This window comes from Capra hircus, chromosome 19, assembly GCF_001704415.2.
Source record: "Capra hircus breed San Clemente chromosome 19, ASM170441v1, whole genome shotgun sequence".
NCBI lineage: Eukaryota > Metazoa > Chordata > Mammalia > Artiodactyla > Bovidae > Capra > Capra hircus.
The window spans coordinates 55,424,844-55,444,784 of NC_030826.1; the positions used below are offsets into that span (position 1 = coordinate 55,424,844).

General features: G+C 49.2%; 1 protein-coding gene across 2 annotated transcripts; it reads left to right on the plus strand.

The window, feature by feature from the left end:
* Positions 8,076-19,556, plus strand: SLC25A19 (solute carrier family 25 member 19). Of its 2 annotated transcripts, XM_005694142.3 has the most exons (8): positions 8,077-8,172; positions 8,682-8,731; positions 10,740-10,909; positions 11,090-11,245; positions 12,858-13,028; positions 14,030-14,213; positions 14,858-14,988; positions 18,051-19,556. In XM_005694142.3, the coding sequence occupies exons 3-8, from the start codon at positions 10,778-10,780 to the stop codon at positions 18,231-18,233; spliced, it is 957 nt and encodes a 318-aa protein (XP_005694199.1). In that variant the 5' UTR covers positions 8,077-8,172; positions 8,682-8,731; positions 10,740-10,777; the 3' UTR covers positions 18,234-19,556. The 2 variants fall into 2 exon arrangements, with proteins under 2 accessions (XP_013827693.1, XP_005694199.1); XM_013972239.2 differs by lacking the exon at positions 12,858-13,028 and having other exon boundaries at positions 8,076-8,172.

Here is a 19,941-nt window from a genome sequence, read left to right on the forward strand (position 1 = left end):
CCTGGAGGAGAGGATCTCGCATGCCACGTGGTGCAGGAAAAAAAAAAATTCATAAAAGGAAACAAATCAATAAATTAGACTTCATTAAAATTAAGAAATTCTGCAGACTCCCCTGCTGATCCAGTAGTTAGGACACGTTGCTTTGACAGGGCAAATGGAACTAAGATCCTACATGCCTTGGAGGTGTGGCCAAAAGACTAAAGAAAAATGATGAGACACTGCTCTGTGTTTAGGAAAATGGTTAAATTTCTTAAAAGTAAACTTACCAAGGATGTGGAGGAACTAGGATGGTCATACTGCCAGGGGAAAGTAAAATACACAACCACTTTGGGAAATAGTTTGGCAGTATCTCGAAAGGTTAAATACACATTGACCATATGGTCTAGACATTCCACACCTAGGTCTGTACCCAAGAGAAATTAACACAGCTGTCCTTACAGAGAGATATACGAATACACATAGTTAAACCACACTCCTCCAGGTGGGACCCAGTCACACCTCAGATTGGGACTTGAATCCACAATCCTTGACCAAGGAGGAGACTTGAACCCTCTGTCTTTTAATTGATACTGCACGCCTGGTCTGAGGACTTCCTGAAGTTAGAGTTCTGTCTCAGTGCAGAATGAATCCGATGAGAGCTAAGAGGTGAAGTGGCAGGCGATGAGGGAGTTTATTAGCATAGAAAGCTTGTGACAGCAACAAGCAGGCAGGCAGGGGAGCACAGCCCCCAGAATACACTCAGATACGTTTGTATAATCAAAGAAAATGTGGGGAGGAGAGAAGACCAACTTCTTCCTCATTTTGGGGCAGACGTCAAGACCTCCATCATTAGTTCCTCCTTTAACCCTATATGGTCTAATAAGGACTGCCATGGCACTGTTGAAATCATATGCCTATTACCAAAAGGTTGGTCCATGGGGTTGCAACGGGTGGGCTACAACTTAGCGACTGAGCACACGCACAATAACGTACTAAAACATCATGTCAGGTGTTGGTATAACGTCTTCTTTCCCCTCTCACCTCTATCCCTGTCTTGGCTGCCTGCCGAAGTACTACTCTTCAAGGACTACTCCCATGAAACAAGATGTAGACCCCGTACCTACTGCCTTATGTGTTTGTGTTTTTTTTTAAATTTATTTACGTGGCTGCACCAGGTCTTAGTTGCTGCACTTGGATCTGCGATTTTCCTTGAGGCGTGCCGGCTCTTTAGTTACCACATGCAAACTCTTAGTTGTGGCATGCAGGATCTAGATCCCTGACCAGGGGTCAACCCGGGGCCCCCTGCACCGGGAGCGTGGAGTCCCAGCCACTGGACCACAAGGGAAATCCCGAATGTGTTGTGTTTTAACTATCAGGACTTTGTGGCTTGAGTGTGTCTGGGGCTTCAATGTGCCTGGTCTTCCTTCAAGGCAGAGTAGATTGTTGCTAGGTTTGTTGTTGTGCAGTTGCTAAGTCATGTCTGATTCTTTGTGACCCCATGACCCCAGAGCACGCCATGCTCCTCTGTCCTTTACTATCTCCCAGTTTGCTCAGATTCATGTCCTTTGAGTCAGTGATGCCATCCAGCCATCTCATCCTCTGCTGCCCTTCTCTTGTCCTCAATCTTTCCCAGCATGAGTGTCTTTTCCAATGAGTCAGCTCTTCGCATCAGGTGACCAAAGTATTGGAGCTTCAGCATCAGTTCTTCCAATGAACATTCAGGGTTGATTTCCTTTAGGATTGACTGGTTTGATCTCCTTGCAATCCAAGGGAATCTCAAAGGTCTTCTCTAGCACCACAATTAGAAAGCATTAATTCTTTGGTGCTTGGCCTTCTTTACGGTCCAACTCTCACATCCATACATGACTACTGGAAAAACCATAGCTTTGACTATATGGATCTTTGTTGGCAAAGTTGTATCTCTGTTTTTTAATATGATGTCTAACTTTGTCCTGACTTTCCTTCCAAGAAGCAAACATCTTCTAATATCATGGCTGTGATTTTGGAGCTCAAGGAAATAAAATATGTCACTCCTTCTACTTTTTCCCCTTCTATTTGCCATGAAGTGATGGGATCGGATGCTATGATCTTAGTTTTCTGAATGTTGAGTTGTAAGCCAACTTTTTCACCCTTATTCAGAGACTATTTAGTTCCTCTTCAATTTCTGCCATTAGAGTGGTATCATTTGCTTATCTGAGGTTGTTGATATTTCTCCTGGAAATCTTGATTCCAGTTTGTGATTCACTGAGCCCCGCATTTTGCATGATATACTCTGCATATAAGTTAAATAAGCAATGTGACAATATACAACCTTGACATACTCCCTTCCCAATTTTCAACAATCCATTGTTCCATTTCTGGTTCTAACTGATGCTTCTTCACCTGCATACAGATTTCTCAGGAGGTAGGTAAAGTGGTCTGGTATTCCCACTTCTTTAAGAATTTTCCGCAGTTTGTTGTGATCCACATAGTCAAAGACTTTACCGTAGTCAGGGAAGCAGAAGTAGATATTCTGGAGTTCCCTTGCTTTCTCTGTAATCCAATGAATGTTGGCAATTTGATCCCTGATTCTTCTGCCTTTTCTAAACCCAGCTTGTGGTTCTCAGTTCGCCTACTGCTGAAGTCTAGCTTAAAGGATTTTGAGCATATTTAACTTATATGCAGAGTACATCATGAGAAATGCTGGACTGGAAGAAGCACAAGCTGGAATCAAGACTGCCGGGAGAAATATCAATAACCTCAGATATGCAGATGACACCACCCTTATGGCAGAAAGTGAAGAGGAGCTAAAAAGCCTCTTGATGAAAGGGAAAGTGGAGAGTGAAAAAGTTGGCTTAAAGCTCAACATTCAGAAAACGAAGATCATGGCATCTGGTCTCACCACTTCATGGGAAATAGATGGGGAAACAGTGGAAACAGTGTCAAGACTTTATTTTGGGGGGCTCCAAAATCACTGCAGATGGTGACTGCAGCCATGAAATTAAAAGACGCTTACTCCTTAGAAGAAAAGTTATGACCAACCTAGATAGCATATTCAAAAGCAGAGACATTACTTTGCCTGCCACGGCCAGCACAAGCAAGAGTCGCACCTGCACAGGGAGAGAACGGAGCGTCCCCGCTAAGAAAAATAAGAGAGAGACAAAAGATGGGGTTGAGAGGATCAGACCAAAATGGCTGATGCCTTCCTTTATTGTGCTGCAGTATATATAGGATAAAGTACGTGACTTCTGACATTCACAAGATTGTTCTTAATCTCCAAATACAATCACAAGACCCTTACCATTGTGTACAGATCACAATAAGATAATCTATCTTCTATCAATAAGATAATCTATCTTCTATGAAATGTTGCAAGAACCAAACGTCCTGGAGCCTTAAGGGTAATAAATTCTTCAGGGGGGCGGGACAGGGAGCTTAGGAACATGCCTAAGGCTCTGCATAACGCCGAGCAGCTCCCAAGACTTAACCCTTCACGGGCAGTCCCCCGCATTTGCCGACTAAGGTCCGTCTAGTCAAGGCTATGGTTTTTCCAGTGGTCATGTATGGATGTGAGAGTTGGACTGTGAAGAAGGCTGAGCACCAAAGAATTGATGCTTTTGAACTGTGGTGTTGGAGAAGACTCTTGAGAGTCCCTTGGACTGCAAGGAGATCCAACCAGTCCATTCTGAAGGAGATCAACCCTGGGATTTCTTTGGAAGGAATGATGCTAAAGCTGAAACTCCAGTACTTTGGCCACCTCATGAGAAGAGCTGACTCATTGGAAAAGACTCTGATGCTGAGAGGGATTAGGGGCAGGAGGAGAAGGGGACGACCAAGGATGAGATGGCTGGATGGCATCACTGACTCGATGGACGTGAATCTGAGTGAACTCTGGGAGTTGGTGATGGACAGGGAGGCCTGGTGTGCTGTGATTCATGGGGTTGCAAAGAGTCGGACATGACGGAGTGACTGAACTGAACTGAACTTGCTAGCAAGTGAAATGAGGGCAACTGTACAGAAGTTTGAGCATTCTTTGGCGTTGCCCTTCTTTGGGATTGGAATGAAAACTGACCTTTTCCAGTCCTGTAGCCACTGCTGTGTTTTCCAAATTTGCTGGCATATTGAGTGCAGCACTTTCACAGCATCATTTAGGATTTGAAGTAGCTCAGCTGGAATTCCATCACCTCCACTAGCTTCGTTCGTAATGATGCTTCCTAAGGCCCACTTGACTTCACACTCCAGGATGTCTGGCTCTAGGTGAGTGACCACATCATTATGGTTATCTGGGTGATTAAGATCTTTTTTGTATAATTCTTCACATATTCTTGCCACCTCTTCTTAATCTTTTCTGCTTCGGTTAGGTCATTACCAGTTCTGTCCTTTATTGTGCCCATCTTTGCATGAAATGTTCCCTTGATATCTCGAATTTTCTTGAAAAACATCTCTAACCTTTACTATTCTATAGTTTTCCTCTATTTCTGTGCATTGTTCATTTAAGAAGTGCCGGGGTCCAGCCCCGGTGGATCCAGGGAATTCGAAGGGTGGACGGCGTTGGCGTGGAAAGACTTGTTTATTTATTAATGTAAGATTAGATTAAGAAACTATAGTGTAGTAAGAAGATTAAGTGGAGGAAGAGGGCTGAATAGCTTGGTTTACGCGGAAGGCCAATAAAATTCCAGACAAGTAATTTGCACCATCTACGTTGGGCCACCGGCGCCCGCTTGAATATCTAAGGGTGCCTCGCCTTAAGCTCCCTTTCGTGCGGGTCTTAGCCAGGGCAAGTAAGTAGACCTGGCGAGCCTCCGCGCCCCAGGTGGAGATTCAGCCTGAAGTTAAAATAAAGAGCAGAGAGAGGGAAGGGAGAGAAGAAGAGAGAGAGAAAGACACGGGGGGAGCCAGAGTCCCAAGAAACCAGGCTGAGAGACTAGTTTGAGAAGCTGGTCCGAGAAACTGGCCCCCTCCTTTATTGTTCAGAAGGCCTTTTATACTTTTGATAAAATATGGAGATCAATGGGTAACACAAAATTTGTAGCGTTCGCAGTCCAGACTCTTTCTATACATCATTTTGTATACAAAAGGTCTCAGGTGATTTACATTATCTTCTGGCCAAGAGGCTTGTTAACACTTTTTGGCTCTCTTCCTTAATGAATGTTAATTTTGTTTCCCCTGAAGTGTTTTTCTTTAATCTACATCTCCTTAAAGCATTAAAGTTACATCTCTATAGAACAAAGGTGCAGTGGGTTATAACAAAGAAGGTACTTAACTCAAAGATCTAATGTTGCTAATACCAGGTCTACTGCTTGTTTTCCTATATACCAACTGTATCTAAAAATAAAGGATATGAAAATTCAGCAGCAAGCATTGACTCAACAAATGAAACTTTTAATCAGTCCTATTCTAAAGATTTTGACTCTTCGGAAGCCCCTACATTCCTAGGATGTTTTAAGCTTCCTGTGCCTCCTGCGGTCAGGAGGCCTCAAACAATCACAAGCGCAGCTGTACGAGTCCTGCAGGCAGGCTAGAAAGCCATCAGAGGGTTTTTTGGATTGAAACACTCTTTCAAATGCAGAAGACTAAAGCCCTGAATTGACTTTTTCCAGAAAATGTCAGAAGAGTGGAAAAGCAGAGCACAAAAGCCGGCAGATTTTTGTTGGGGTACATGCTTAGGAATTTCCAGAGGGGTCCCTGAAGTCTGAGCACGCCTTGCGTATGTCAGCTTCCTTCCTCATGACCTTGTCACGGGTGGGATTCCTCACACTGGCTCCCGGCAAAGAAGGCCTTCTTATTGCTCCTTGCTATTCTCTGAAACTCTGCACTCAGTTAAGTATATCTTTCCCTTTCTCCCTTGCCTTTCACGTCTCTTCTTTTCTCAACTATTTGTAAAGCTTCCTCAGACAATCTCTTTGCCTACTTGCATTTCTTTTTTGCTAGGTTACTCGATTCTTTTCCTAAGTAGTTATTAGCTTACAACAGTCTCCCAAATTCCCTTAAAATTCCCTGTCTGTCTTTTATCCCCTAGCAGGATTTCGAAACTATTTCATTCTCCTACTCTGTCCCTATCAATAGGGCTTCATTTGTAAAAGCTAAAAACTGGAAGCGACGCAATTGTCCATCAAAAGGTGAATGGATAAAACAAAATTATTGTATACCCATACAATAGAATATGACTCAACAATACAAGGGGATCAATTAATAACACACACAGCTTCCCTACTGATACAGTGATTGACTCCACCTTACAATGCAGGGGACACTGGTTCCATCCCTGGTCCCAGAAAATCCCACTTACTGCAGGGCAGCTAAGCCTGTGAAAACAACTACTGAGCTCACGTGTAGCAACTGCTGGAGCCCCCACACTTTAGAGCTGGTGCTCCTCAAGAGAAGCCACTGCAACGAGAAGCCCAAGCTACAGCTAGAGAGTGGCCATCGCTTGCCGCAGCTAGGGAAAGCGCTCGCGCAGCAACAACGACCCAGCACAGCCAAAAATAAATAAATATTTCTTTAAAAACAATAATATTAAAAAATAATACACACAGATGGATGAATCTCTAGATAATTATACTGAGGGAAAGGAGCCAGAGAAAAAGAACGTCATGTCATGTCATGTATAATTCTATTTATATGGAAGTCTATAAAATGCAAACTAACAGCAGATCAGAGATTGCTTGGGAAGGGAGAAGAGAGGGCGAGGGGGAGGGATCGTGAAGAGACACGAGGAATCGTTTAAGGCGATGGATGTAGGTTCACTCTGTCATAGTAATATACACCACAAAACATAAAACATAAAATTGTTCACTTTGGAAACGTGCCAACTGTATGTCTGTCACACCTCAATAAAGCTGTGCAGAAAATTGTGAGGAGCCTAGAATGCTTTGTCATGCCAGAAAACAAGGAAACTAGTGGGTGTGTCAAAAAGATTCAGGTTCCAACTTATATAGGCACCCACTGGCCAACGATGGGAAAATACGAGTATCAATTAGGATAATAATTACTGTGGATGGAAATCACAGTGGATTGAAAAAGGACAAACAGTAATACAGTGTTCGGACTGACAGACACAAATCTATGTGTTTATAATGATAGATATAAAATATGTATTCATAATGATAATAATAAACTCATTGACCAATAACCTTTGGAAGGTATTAGGGAAGCAATTATTAGACTCAGTAACAGCAACACTTAGGTGCAGATATAGAGGAAAAGGAGACTGACCAGGAGTTGGTTAATTGTTGAAGTTAAGTAATTACTCTATGATGGTTCATTGGGCTGTTCGCTCTACTTTTGTATACGTATGGATTTATTTGCTTGCTTGCTTGCCTCTCCAGATGCCAGATCTTAGTTTACGCATGCCCCCTGCATTGGAAGCGTGTGGAGTCTTAACCACTGGGCTTCCAGGGAAGATCCCCGCCAACAGTTTTACATTCTGCAATAAAAATGTTTTTTAACTGTGCATCAAAATTATTGCGCTAATGTGAAAAACACCGTTTGAAAATCGGGAAGAAAGACTGTCCTGCAAAATGCTGATGCTTCTTGGGCGAGAGTGGTAGGGTGAGTCATTTCCCCCTTCCATTTCTACATTGTCTGTGTCTATATATTTTTATATTATTTTCATAATGAGCTGGGCGACTAACCCTTTCACGCGTAATAAACCCTAGGGGGAAAACAAAATCTCTGTATTTTTGCCGTCCTCGTCCCGGTCTTAAAAACTCATCTGTTCTCTTCCCCAAGCTTTTGCTAAACTTCCCGCCATCTTTTCCAAGTTTAGAGTATCCGGGTACTGGAACTAAGAAAGTTTTGACGAATGCGGGTCAAGTCCATCACGCCCTAAACTTCCGCCCCCCAGCAGTGTGACCCGTGGCACACGCCCAACTCGGCGCGGCGACCTCTTCGGGCGCAGCCGGGCTTCTGGACCCGCCTCCCTCGAACGCGAGGGAGACGTTTGCGCACGCGCGCGCTAAGGGCCTACATCTCCCAGTAGGCTCTGCGCCTCGCAGGGGCCGGCCTTGGTCGCAGAGGACTACACTACCCGGCAACCCCTTGCAATAGGCGTTGATGGGGGGCGCCAGTGCAACCATTGGTTTAGCATCTGTCGGAAGCTGTGCTGTGATTGGCCCGGAAGCCCGTCAGTTACCGCCAAGCTCAGTTAAGTTTTACTGTTAGACTGCGCGAGGAGGGAGAGGCGAGCGACAGGAGCCGAGCCCTCTAATCCCGGTGAGTGACCTCTGCCTCCGCCCTCTCGCTGTCCGCTCGGAGACCTGCACCCTCATTCCCTGGGGGCGACTACAGGCGCAGGTACTCACGCGGGGGCGGGGGCCGTGCCCACACGTGAGGTGTCTTGACCTGAGAAGCATCTACAGGGACGCAGGAAGCGAAACCCTGGACACACCCGGGGCACCTGTCTGTACACGCGGGTTCACGCCTCGCGGGCGTTTTCTTGGACCCGGGGTACAAACACACGCCCTGGAGCACATATGGACACCGGTATCCATACCCGGGGACATCTGTAGAGACCCTCGGCTGAGCACGTGGGCTCAGGGGCGCACGCACGGGGCTCCTGCATATCTGAACCCCAGGGTCTCCTGCCTGGGGTGGCGAAAGCGGACACACACACCCCCACACCCCCAACACCTGCCCTTGTTCACTCCAAGGCACCCCTCCCACCTTCTGATACTTTATTATATCATGCTTATAATCGTGTTTCGTGTTCATTTTGTCTCTAGATAAATATCAAGACTTTTTGGTACAAGAAAATTCTGAGCAAGCGGAAAAAGTAAGGCCACTCATGAATTGTATTCAGCAAGCCCCTTCACGTGTATAAGACTTTTACCTTTTTGACAGAGCTTATCATATATAGTATCTTGCATGATCCTCCCAGGAATCTCGTTAGGTGGGACCACTGTCATTCCCATTTTCCAGAAGAAAAACAGCCTAGGATAAATAAACCTGCCCATGGTACATGAGCGAATCAGAAATTTGAACTCAGTCTTCTTGATCTGAGGTTTAAGATTATGACCAGCTATGTAGAGCTACTTGCTTACAGAAATGCCACCTTCCCTCCCTGACAGCAGGGAACTGACACTGTTCTGTGTGACCCAAGCAGTCTCTGGGTAACCTGTGGAGAGACCGTGCCTCTCCTTCACCTGCTTCACATTTAAACAGCTCCTCACAGGTGCTCTGGGAGTCGCAGCTTGAGTTAACATCAAAGAGAACTTGATGGAAAAACCTAGGTCTCCATTGAGGGTCTGGGGGAAAGTTACCAAGGGGCAGGCACATTCCTGGCAGGGGGTGGGAGGTTTCATACCATTAGTATTTTTTTTTTTCTGCCACGCTGCAAGGCTTGCAGGATCTTAGTTCCCAATCAGGGATCAGACCTGGGCCCCAGCCATGGAAGTGCTGAGTCCTAACCACTGGACCACCAGAGAAGTCCCCCATTAGACCTTGAATAAGATATTATTTTACAATACGTTGCCAGTGGAGCCCCATGGATGTGCCTTGTTAATTTTAAGGATGGATTGGAGTGCTGTTTTGGAAGTTTCAGAAAAGTAAGGACTTGGGAGGATAAAAGGAGAAAAAGAGACAATAGCGGGGTGAAGGGGGTCACTGTGTGCACCCTGATTCTCCTGTTCCTAAAAGTATTCAAAAGCGAAAGCGAGTTGCTCAGAGTGGGCAGCCTTTCCCGTCTCCAGGGGATCTCCCCAACACAGGGATGAAACCCAGGTCTCCCGCTTTGCAGGCGGATTCCTTACCACTCTTGCCACCAGGTATTCAAGAACTAGGTTAATTCTGAAGTCTCTCTCTCTTTTTTAAATAATTATTTATTTTATACACTTAATTTTTGGCTGTGCTGGGTCTTTATCGCTGCACATGGGCTTTCTCTGCTTGCAGTGAGCAGGGCCTGCTCTTCATTGTGGACTTCTCACTGAGGTGGCTTCTCTTGTGGAGTGCGGGCTCTAGGGCGAGGGGCTTCAGTCGTTGTGGCCCGTCGGCTCAGGAGTTGCAGCTCCCAGGCTCTAGAGCACAGACTCAGAAGTTGCGGTACGCCAGCCTAGCTGTTCCTCGGCACGTGGGATCTTCCTGGATCAGGGATCGAACCCATGTCTTGTGCACTGGCAGGCAGATTCTTTACCAGTGAGCCACCAGGGAAGCCCAGAAGTCTCTTTGGAAATCATTTTATATTTTGTTTTAGCTGGGGGTTGGGAGGCAGGGGGTGGGGCATAATGAATTTAGTCCATATAAAAAATGGGAGACCTGTCCTCCCTCTTCCCTTGCCAACACTCCCCGCAGAGGTAACCTCACCAACCTGTCAGGGTGTGTGTGTCCTTGCAGACTTTCCCCCTATTCTTTATACGTTGGTACAGTGAAAGTCGCTCAGTCATGTCAGACTCTTTGTGACCCCATGGACTATATAGTCCATGGAATTCTCCAGGCCAGAGTACTGGAGTGGGTAGCCATTCCCTTCTCCAGGGGATCTTCCCAACCCAGGGATCGAACTCAGATCTTCTGCATCGCAGGTGGATTCTTTACCAATTGAGTGCATGTATATCTTGCTGTTTTTCTTTTGCAAAAGAGTGGCTCGAATTCTAGTGGGGAGGAGAGACAAGAAACAGATGTATAGAATCAATGTCCAGTATATAAATGCTCCAGAGAAGAATAAAGCAGGATAAGGAGAGGATGTGGGCTTTGCTCTGGGGGGTTGTTTCAGGAGGGCTGCTCTGGGGAGTGTGAGCAGGGACCCTAAGCACTTGCTATAGTGTTTACTCTTTGTCTCTCCCGTTTAGCTTGAAGCCGATGGACGTTGTATGGGCCAGAGGCAGGGATGGTGGGCTATGACCCCAAAGCAGACGACAGGAATATCTCCAATCTTGAGGTGGCCGTGGCTGGGTCTGTGTCCGGACTTGTCACTCGGGTGTTGATCAGCCCCTTGGATGTCATCAAAATCCGCTTCCAGGTACCCTTTCCTCTGTTATCCATGTAATGGGCTGGAGGACCAATTCACTCTCTTTTGCCAGAGCAGCTCTTGGTGCTTGGAGTTTTGTGAAGGAGAAGCTTTTTATTGCCATCTCTGAAATTCCTCCTGCCTACCCCTGCCCACCCCCATCATCCTGACCATTTCCATTTTGATGCCTAGCTTCAGATTGAGCGCCTGTCTCGCAGTGACCCCAATGCAAAATACCACGGAATCCTGCAGGCCGGGAGACAGATTTTGCAAGAGGAGGGCCCAACAGCGTTCTGGAAAGGGCACATCCCAGCCCAGCTTCTCTCCATAGGCTATGGAGCTGTCCAAGTAGGTGGCAGGGGAAGCGGCCAGGCCCCTGGGGTCACGTTGCACAATGGGGGAACTGGGGGTGGTAGGGTGGGCACCCGGGCTGCCTGGGGTAAGGCAACAGGAGGTAGTCACACACTTCCCACTCGCCTTGGTGGGGAAGCTACCTGGCAAATGGAAGACATAGACCAGAAGCGTCCCCTTCCCCACGTCGCCCAAGCCTGGGGACTTGGCACCTACAGAACATGAGGCATTGCATCCAGGAGACTGTCTTGATGCCAGGCCCAGAAGGGCTTGGCAGATGGCAGTACAAACACTTTTCTTTTTTAAAGTAGCATTTTCATGTCTGTGCTTCCTCTGAACTTCCCAGCAGCACCGTGAGGAAGGTGCAGCAGGCATTTCGTGGCTCACAGAGAGGTTGAGCAAGCTGCCTAAGGCCACACAGCCCATAGGTGGCGAGGCTAGGGTTAGGGTCCAGGCTTCTTGTCTGTTACGCATTTGTTCAGCTGAGTGCCAGTTCACCCCTCAACTTGTAGTCTGTAGTTGTACAGAGGTGGTGATGAAATAGCCAGCCCTGCACCATGCTAATTGGGGGCCTGGAAAAGCATGTCATATCCACTATCTCTGGCTCTGTTGTCACCCCCATTTTACGGATGAGAAGATGTAAAAGAGAGCCTAAGTAATTAGCCCAGCCAAAGTCGCTAAGTGGAAAGTGGCCGAGCCAGGACTCCAGCCGGGCGGCCAGCAAGAGCTGCCCTGCCTGCTCTTCCTGTGACGTCACAGGGGTCGCTCAGGTCACATGCACTGCAGCTCTAGCCCTGAGCCAGCGCGCGGACGCTGCATGCTGGTGGGTTCGTGCAGCGACATGTGCTCTCAGCACTCCGAGCTTCCGTGAGTTGGATGGAGAAGGATCTGAGCCCAAGGGGGGCTTCCACCGTGGAATATGGAATGTATGGAATTCTCCCAATGGAATTTCAGTCTCAGGGCCACGGCTTGCTGCTCTGAAAGGGTGCCCAGCCTAGAATCAGACGATGGCCATCTTTTCTCAGTCGTCAGAAAACTAAGGGATGAATAGAATTTTCTTTCCTTTCTTTTTTCTTCTTTTTTTGGCCTCATTCTGTGGCTTGCAGGATCCTAGGTTCCCAACCAGGGATTGAACCCAGGGCCATGACAGTTAGAGCACTGAGTCCTAACCACTGGACCTCCAGGGAATTCCTGAGTAGAATTTTCTTTCTTTTTTTTTTTGCTTCCTTATTTGCTTGTTTATTTTAACTTGCATCCAAGAAGATACAATGATGCCAGGAGCTGAATATACAATTCATTGTTCATCCACTTAAAAAATACCCTCCCATTCTTAGCTGCTAAAGGATGTCAGAGATAATTCTAAAATCGTGAACTGTTGTCCGTTACTTTAGACAACTCATAGTCTAGTTTCTGCGTAGAATTTTTTGATGTAAAAACTCCCTCGCATGTTTCTTTAGCCCTTGGGTGTTTGGCTCTGCTCAGAGTGAAAGGGCACAGGTTCCGTGTTTATTGAATTCTGTCCCTGCTCAAGGAGAGCATCTCCCGGTCACGGGGTGGAGGGGAAGCGTCCGGGGCTGTTTATCCATGACTCTGTCACGCACCCTTGCAGTTTTTGTCGTTTGAAGTGCTGACCGAGCTGGTGCACAGGGCCAGCGTGCGCGATGCCCGCGACTTCTCCGTGCACTTTTTGTGCGGCGGCCTGTCTGCCTGCGTGGCCACCCTCGCCGTGCATCCCGTGGATGTGCTGCGCACCCGCTTTGCAGCTCAGGGTGAGCCCAGGGTGAGTGGCCAGCTCAGAAAAGGGGTGCCCAAGGGATTGGGGGTGTGTGACAGGGTGGGGGCCCTTTTCCTTAGAGGGAACAAAGCTGGGGGAGGGGAGTGGGGGTCTTCAGGCCCTTCAGTCTGTCCCCGAAACTGTGACTGCTCTCAGCGCCAGACAAGGTGCTAACAGCCTCCTGAGGGGACACAGAACCTGGTGGGAAAGACAACAAACACCAAAGGGCCTTCCCAACCCTTTCGTGCAAGTTCCAAGGGCGGAAGCCTTCAGTATAGCTGCCAGCATCTGGGAGCAAGTATGAAGAGGGCCTCCCTGCCCGGGGCAGACTTTTCCATCAGTCACCCTTGGTCAGTGCCATGCCTTGCTGTAGGTACCCACAGGCAAAGTTAGCCCCGTTGGACCACTGCAAAAAATATATAGGATATATGTCGAATGGAAGTATACTTAAAACTGTCCTCGATCTCTACCATAAAGATTGCCTGTTGCCAGTTTAAGAAGGGTTAAGTATATGCATGGATTTCCACGGTGGCTCAGTGGTACAAAATCCGCCTGCCAATGCAGGAGGCTTGGTTTCAATCCTTGCGTTAGGAAGATCCCCTGGAGAAGGAAATGGCTACCCACTTCTGTATTCTTGCCTGGAAAATCCCATGAGCAGAGGAGCCTGGCGGGCTATAATCCACGGGGTCACAAAAGAGTGAGATGAGACTGAGCATGCAGGCACGCACACTGTAAATTATAAAACGGATCATCCAAGGGTGGGCTTCACACCTTTCACAGTCCCACATATTTCTGTGCACTCCTTGGGAAGCCCGTGGTGTAAATAGCCCGAATGGGAGCCGCTGGGCAATCCCACCCTTGGAGTTTTGGCCCAGCATTTTCTTTGTCGTCCTGGCAGGAGAAGTAACACCCCTGGTAGCTGGTTTCTAGGCTCAGGGAAATATACCTGGCGGGCTGGGTTCTCGGACTAAAATAGCCTTGTTCATCATCGCACGTGTGGTGTCCAGGTCTATAAAACCCTGCGAGACGCCGTGGTGACTATGTACAGGACCGAAGGCCCCTTGGTCTTCTACAAAGGCCTGAACCCCACCTTGATCGCCATCTTCCCCTACGCGGGGTTCCAGTTCTCCATCTACAGCTCCTTGAAGCGTGCCTACGAGTGGGCCTTGCCGGCCGAAGGCAAGAAAAACGGTGAGACCATCCTCCTGGGAAAGGGGATCTGGGTCTCGCTCCCCCACCACCCCACTCCCCAGCCATAGCATCTCTTTCTGAGTCAGGTGGGAAGGAAGGCTTTCCCGCAGCAGCTAGGACACTGCAGACCTCTGAACCCCCCGCTCTAGTGCAGCCAACGAAACAAATCTGTTCACTCACAGATTACTTTGTTTCTCTCGGCTCTCGCCACTGTTATCTCCAGCCACCAGTCATGGTTTTCATTTTTGTCCAAGGTCCAACTTGCAGACAGCCTGGTTCTGTTTACGTGTTTGGTTTGGTTTTCATTTGGGGAAGCCAGGGTGGGGCATGGGCATCCTGTTCCCTCCCGAGCATGACCCGGGTCACGTGGCAGAGCCTGCAGGCCCCGATTGCCTCCCGCTGGGGCGATGCATGTTCCAGGCTCACACCCCTTCTGCCACCAGCCTGTCCAACCTGCAGTCCGCCGTCATCCTTGATGAAAGGGACTGCATTCCCAGGTTCTCTCACTCCGGGTTAAATTCTGAGATCGAGGATGCTTGTAGGGTTTTGTCTTATGGCCCCGAATTAGAAGGTATAACCTTGACGTTTACCCTAGACTGCATTTCTCTCCTTTGTCCCCCCTCCATCCCACATCTCTGGTCCAGGGAACTTCAAAAACCTGCTTTGTGGCAGCGGAGCTGGCGTCATCAGCAAGACCCTCACATACCCACTGGACCTCTTTAAGAAACGGCTGCAGGTCGGAGGGTTTGAGCAGGCCCGAGCCTCCTTTGGCCAGGTGAGCCGTCCCCCCGCAGACAGCTCTGATCCTGGCCGCTCACCGGGCGTGTGAAGGTGCGAGGGTCGGCGCCTGCCCATCAGGCATCTTTGGCTTCCCCAGCCCTCTCACCCCCCACCTGGCCCTGGTGTCCGTGGAAATTTAATCAGTGCTTGCCTTGGGGAGCACATGCACTAGGAAAGATCCAGAGAAGATCAGCATGGCCCCTGTGCAAGGGTGACACGCAAATTCATGCAGTGCTCTGGATTAACAGAAAAAGGTGATCTAAGAGAGAATTGGAAAAATTGAGGATTATAACCCGGGAGGAGCATCTCAAAAAGCTCTGAGAACTGTCCTTCCCACTGGATGTTGACACACAGTTTAGATTAAGTTTTGTTTGAGACAGAGGGCTGTGCATCAAATATTATTGACAGTTTATGTAATCCGGATCTAAGCACCATCATAGTGGGTCACGTGACCCCCTTTGAGATCGAGAAGGAACGTTGTCTTTAAGGAGTTGCCTTGTCGATGCTGGGAGAATGTTGCTGTCTATGGTTGGGCAGGTGTTCCCGCCGATGGGAAAGGTCTGATCAACGCAAAATACAGATAACGTGAGGCACAGCGCAGGGAGAGGGCAGCCGAAGAGCGGAGAAGAATTTTTATGTTTAGATTTCTCTTGTCTTGCCCTGAAATCTGAATTTTATCTCACACCGGGGACCCCTGAGCACACGGGAAGCCACAAGCAAAACCTTACGTGTGTTGGGCGCCATGCAGAGACCCAGGAGAAGGCACACTCAGGCTCTGCTCTTACAAAGCGTTCAGTTCATTTGGGGACCGAGAGTTTACTCATATAAGAAAGGTCCCCACGGAGAAGGCAATGGCACCCCACTCCAGTACTCTTGCCTGGAAAATCCCATGGACGGAGGAGCCTGGTGGGCTGCAGTCCATGGGGTCGCAAAGAGTCAGACACGACTGAGTGACTTCACTTTGACTTTTCACTTTCATGCATTGGAGAAGGAAATGGCAACCCACTCCAGTATTCTTGCCTAGAGAATCCCAGGGACAGGGGAGCCTGGTGGGCTGCCGTGTATGGGGTTGCACAGAGCCAGACATGACTGAAGCGACTTAGCAGCAGCAGCAGCAGAAAGGTCCCCAAGATATCAACACAGAGAAGCAGGCTCATACTGGTGTATGGGGTTCTTTGCTTTATGCTATAGATGTCCCAGGATAGGGGTGAATTAAATCTGACCAACTAAATTATATTTTAAATGCACTTGAAGGGTTTGCCATCAGAGAAGCCCCATTGTAGGTAATTTTGTAATGTTAATAGTCATCCCTTAATCTGCTTCGATTTTCACATACTGGGTTTTCATCTGCTCCTTGTGGGGCGCTGATTTTGTGACAGGCCAAGGTGGTAGGCGGTGGGGGGTGGAAGGCAGGACTGGGTGACTTCAGGGCTTCTCCCTCGGGAACCTGGGACCCTGGGATGTCACAGCAAGAAGATGTCACAGCACAACGTGCCTGACAGATGGCAGAGGAGTGAGAGGGCATGGAAAGGGAGTCAGGAAGGGAAGAGTGCACGCCTTACTCAGGGGGAGAGAAAGAGATGGGTTTACAAATTATAGTACAGTTTCTTTGTAGAAAATTTCAGAGATGTTAGACAAAAAGGAAGATAAAATCACAGGTAAACCCACCACCACCCACCCCGAGAGGATCACACAGAACCTTGAGCTGTAGTAATTCTCTCTCTTCCTTCCTCTCTTTCTCTTTCTCTGTTTCCCTTCCTCTCCCCCCTCTCTTTCTTTTACTGAAGTATACTCGATTTGCAATACTATGTTAGTTTCAGGTGTATAACATACTGATTCAACATTTTTATAGTTTATATTCCACTTACTTATAAAATAATGGCAACATTTCCCTGTGCTGCGCAGTATATCCTTGTTGCTTATTTATTTATTTCTTGGCTCTACGTGGAATCTGTTTCCCAACCAGGGATCAGACCCGCACCGCTTGCAGTGGAAGCGTGGAGTCTTAACCACTGCACCTCCAGGGAGGTCCCACGTAATTTATTTTATAGTTTGTTTGTATCTCTTAATCCCCTACCCCTCTCCTGCTCCTCCCCACGTCCCTCTAGTCACCAGCAGTTTATTTTTTTAGATTCCACACATTAGTGATAACATGCACCATTTGTCTCTCTCTGACTTATTTCACTAAGCATAACACCCCCAGGTCCATCCTCGCTGCCGTTTTGTTTCTTTGCAGAAAACACGTGGACATTTTAATAAAAATGGGGTCGTTCCCAAGGTTTTATAACCTCCTCTTTCCAATTACCAACTTGGTTTGACCAACTTGGTTTGAAGAGATGGTTTGAATTTGGACAGGGAGAGCTGGTGAGAGACCAGGACAAGAGGGAGGCCCTGCTCCCAACGGAGATGTCGTGTGAGCAGGCATGGCCGGAGGGGGGGGGGCGCGTGAGTGGACCAGTGGGCGATAAAGGCAGATCAGCGAGGGACGCTGAGGCCAAATGGTGGAAGGCCCTGAACACCAGGCCACGTGGCTTGGACTTGATTCTTGATCATCATCTTCGGGAGTTCCTGGAGCTTTGGGGGTTGAGCAAGGCTTGAGCCGAGCTGTGTCCTGGGGACACGGCAGCCATCTGTGGTCAACTGGAGGTGGCCAGCCTGGTGACACTGGTCAGGCTCAGAGCCCACAAGGACCAGATTCAGATCTACTGCCCAAGGAGGGCAGGGAGTGACGGGGCACACGGTCAGAGCACCTCTGGGAAGAGGGTCCAGAGCTCTCACTGGGTCCTTAAGAGCCTCGGTCTGTGGGAACTTCCCAGGCAGGAAGGAGCTCTGTCCGGTGCTGATTTCCACACCCCTTCTCTGTGAAGCCTGAATTAGCCCAGCTGGAAGAGAAAGAATGAGGTTCACTTCTTCCGTCTTCTTGGCATTCATTCCTTCTTCCAGTAGCTATCTGCTGGGAGCCTCAATGTGCCAGGCCCTGTGTTGACAGAACAGAGCTCATATCTACATGTCCACCCTCTCCTCTCTCCTCAACCAGGGTACCCTTCCTCTCCCCAGGTGCGAAGCTACAAGGGCCTCCTGGACTGTGCCGGGCAGGTGCTGCGAGAGGAGGGGCCACAGGGCTGCTTCAAAGGCCTGTCTCCCAGCCTGCTGAAGGCCGCCCTCTCCACCGGCTTGGTATTCTTCTGGTATGAGCTCTTCTGTAACTTCTTCCATCACATAAGCAAGGCAGACAGCTAGCCTCCAGGGCAGAAAGGGTGGCCTGCGGTCTTCCCCTCCTGGAAGAAGACTCGATCAACGGTCTCCTGTTGCACAGAGAGGTGCTGCCTGGTCCTTCCCTCCAGGCCAGCTGTCTCAGGCACGAAGAGCCGTCGGGATCCCACTGGAAGGGCACTGGGAGGCCCATCAGGAGGAGCTGGGCGTTCGTCCTGTCTGGCGGACACTGGGGGCAGCAGCTGCCCTCCTGCTGAGCCGGGCTGCCCAGAGAGCCCTCCTGACTCTGGGCGGGGCCGCAGGGTGAGCGTGAGGCTGGGACTGGGCCCTGTACAGGGTTCGCACACTTACTCCCACCACCTATTTAATAGACGTTAAAGCTGAAAGCAATCTTTCCCCTCCACCTTCGCTTCCAAATCACATCCCTCCTCCCAAAGCTGGAGGAAGGGAGCCCTGCCTTGCCTGCATTCTACTTCGCTCTGCAGTTGTGTCCCTCAGGCAGCTCTGCTTCTAGTTCTAGGGGAAGAGTCCAGCTGAATTGGTCTCTTTATATAAAAACTCCACCATACTCAGATCTCCGTATCTATAAAGGCACTGCTCAAGCTGTTCTCTCTCTGGGCGGGACTGGTCCCAGCCCGTGGGCCTCTAGGGAAAGCTGATCCCAGCAGCACCACCGGCAGTAGGGGTATGCTGACGGGGCGGGGGTGTGGGTAAAGGCAGCAGCCCTCTGCCTCAGTCTCCCAGGATCACTCTTTCGCTGGAGGCTGGGTTAGCCCTCCTGAGTGGGTGGGAGCTTAGGCTGGGCCAGGGGGCATCAGCTGCCCGCTTGTGAGCTCCTGGGTCCAGCATGGTGCTGGGTGCATCCTCTACAATCCCCACAGGAAGGGGTTGAGCAGGCTGCCTGCTGCGGGGACACCTGGTGCCCCGGCAGTTGCCAGGCACAGGAACCCACAGTCAGGGGTACCAAAGGAGAAGAGAATCACAGAAAAACCACCTGCTGGGAAGCATGGCCCTAGAGGCTGGCTGTGCAGGGGGAGCCCCGCACAAGACTGCTCCCCTGACCTCATCTCGGCTCTAGCTCCAGCCCTTGCACTGACAGCCGAGGAAGATGGCAACGAGGAGCAGCCATGGGTGGGCGTCATGGCTTTCCCGGGGTCCTGGGCCCCTTCTCACCATTACCGTGTCCTCTCTGGTCTGGAATCCTGGAACCTCGCTGCCCTTGGTGGCTGATTATGAAGGTCCACGTGTGGCTAGAGGGTGTCTGGCAGTCAAGGCTTGTGGCTGCCCAAGGGGGCCGCTGTCCGAATGTATTTTTTTGATATCCATGGAAGTAAAACTTTATTCTCTTCAGCTCTCTGCTCTTTGGTTTTCTTTCTCAGCAGCTGAGGTTCTCTTCCTCGATCCATTTTCTGGAGACCACTTTGGCTGCTCTGTGAGCAGGAGAAGCGAGCCCTGGATACAGAAATCACCATCAACACATCTTTCTTGTCCAAGCTACAGGAAAAGGCAGTTCTTTCCCAGCCTCTCCTGTATGCCTTCCTGCGGCGCAGGGTTGACCTCAGACCTGGCCCTGTCTGGGCTGCTGAGCCCACACCTCTCCCCCAGCCCAGACCAAGATGGACTGAGCCAGGCGCTTGCTCATCCATCAGTCAGGATGTGGATGTGTTTACTCAGTCATGTCTGACTCTCTGTGACCCAGCGGACTGTAGCCCGCCAGGCTGCTCTGTCCCTGGGA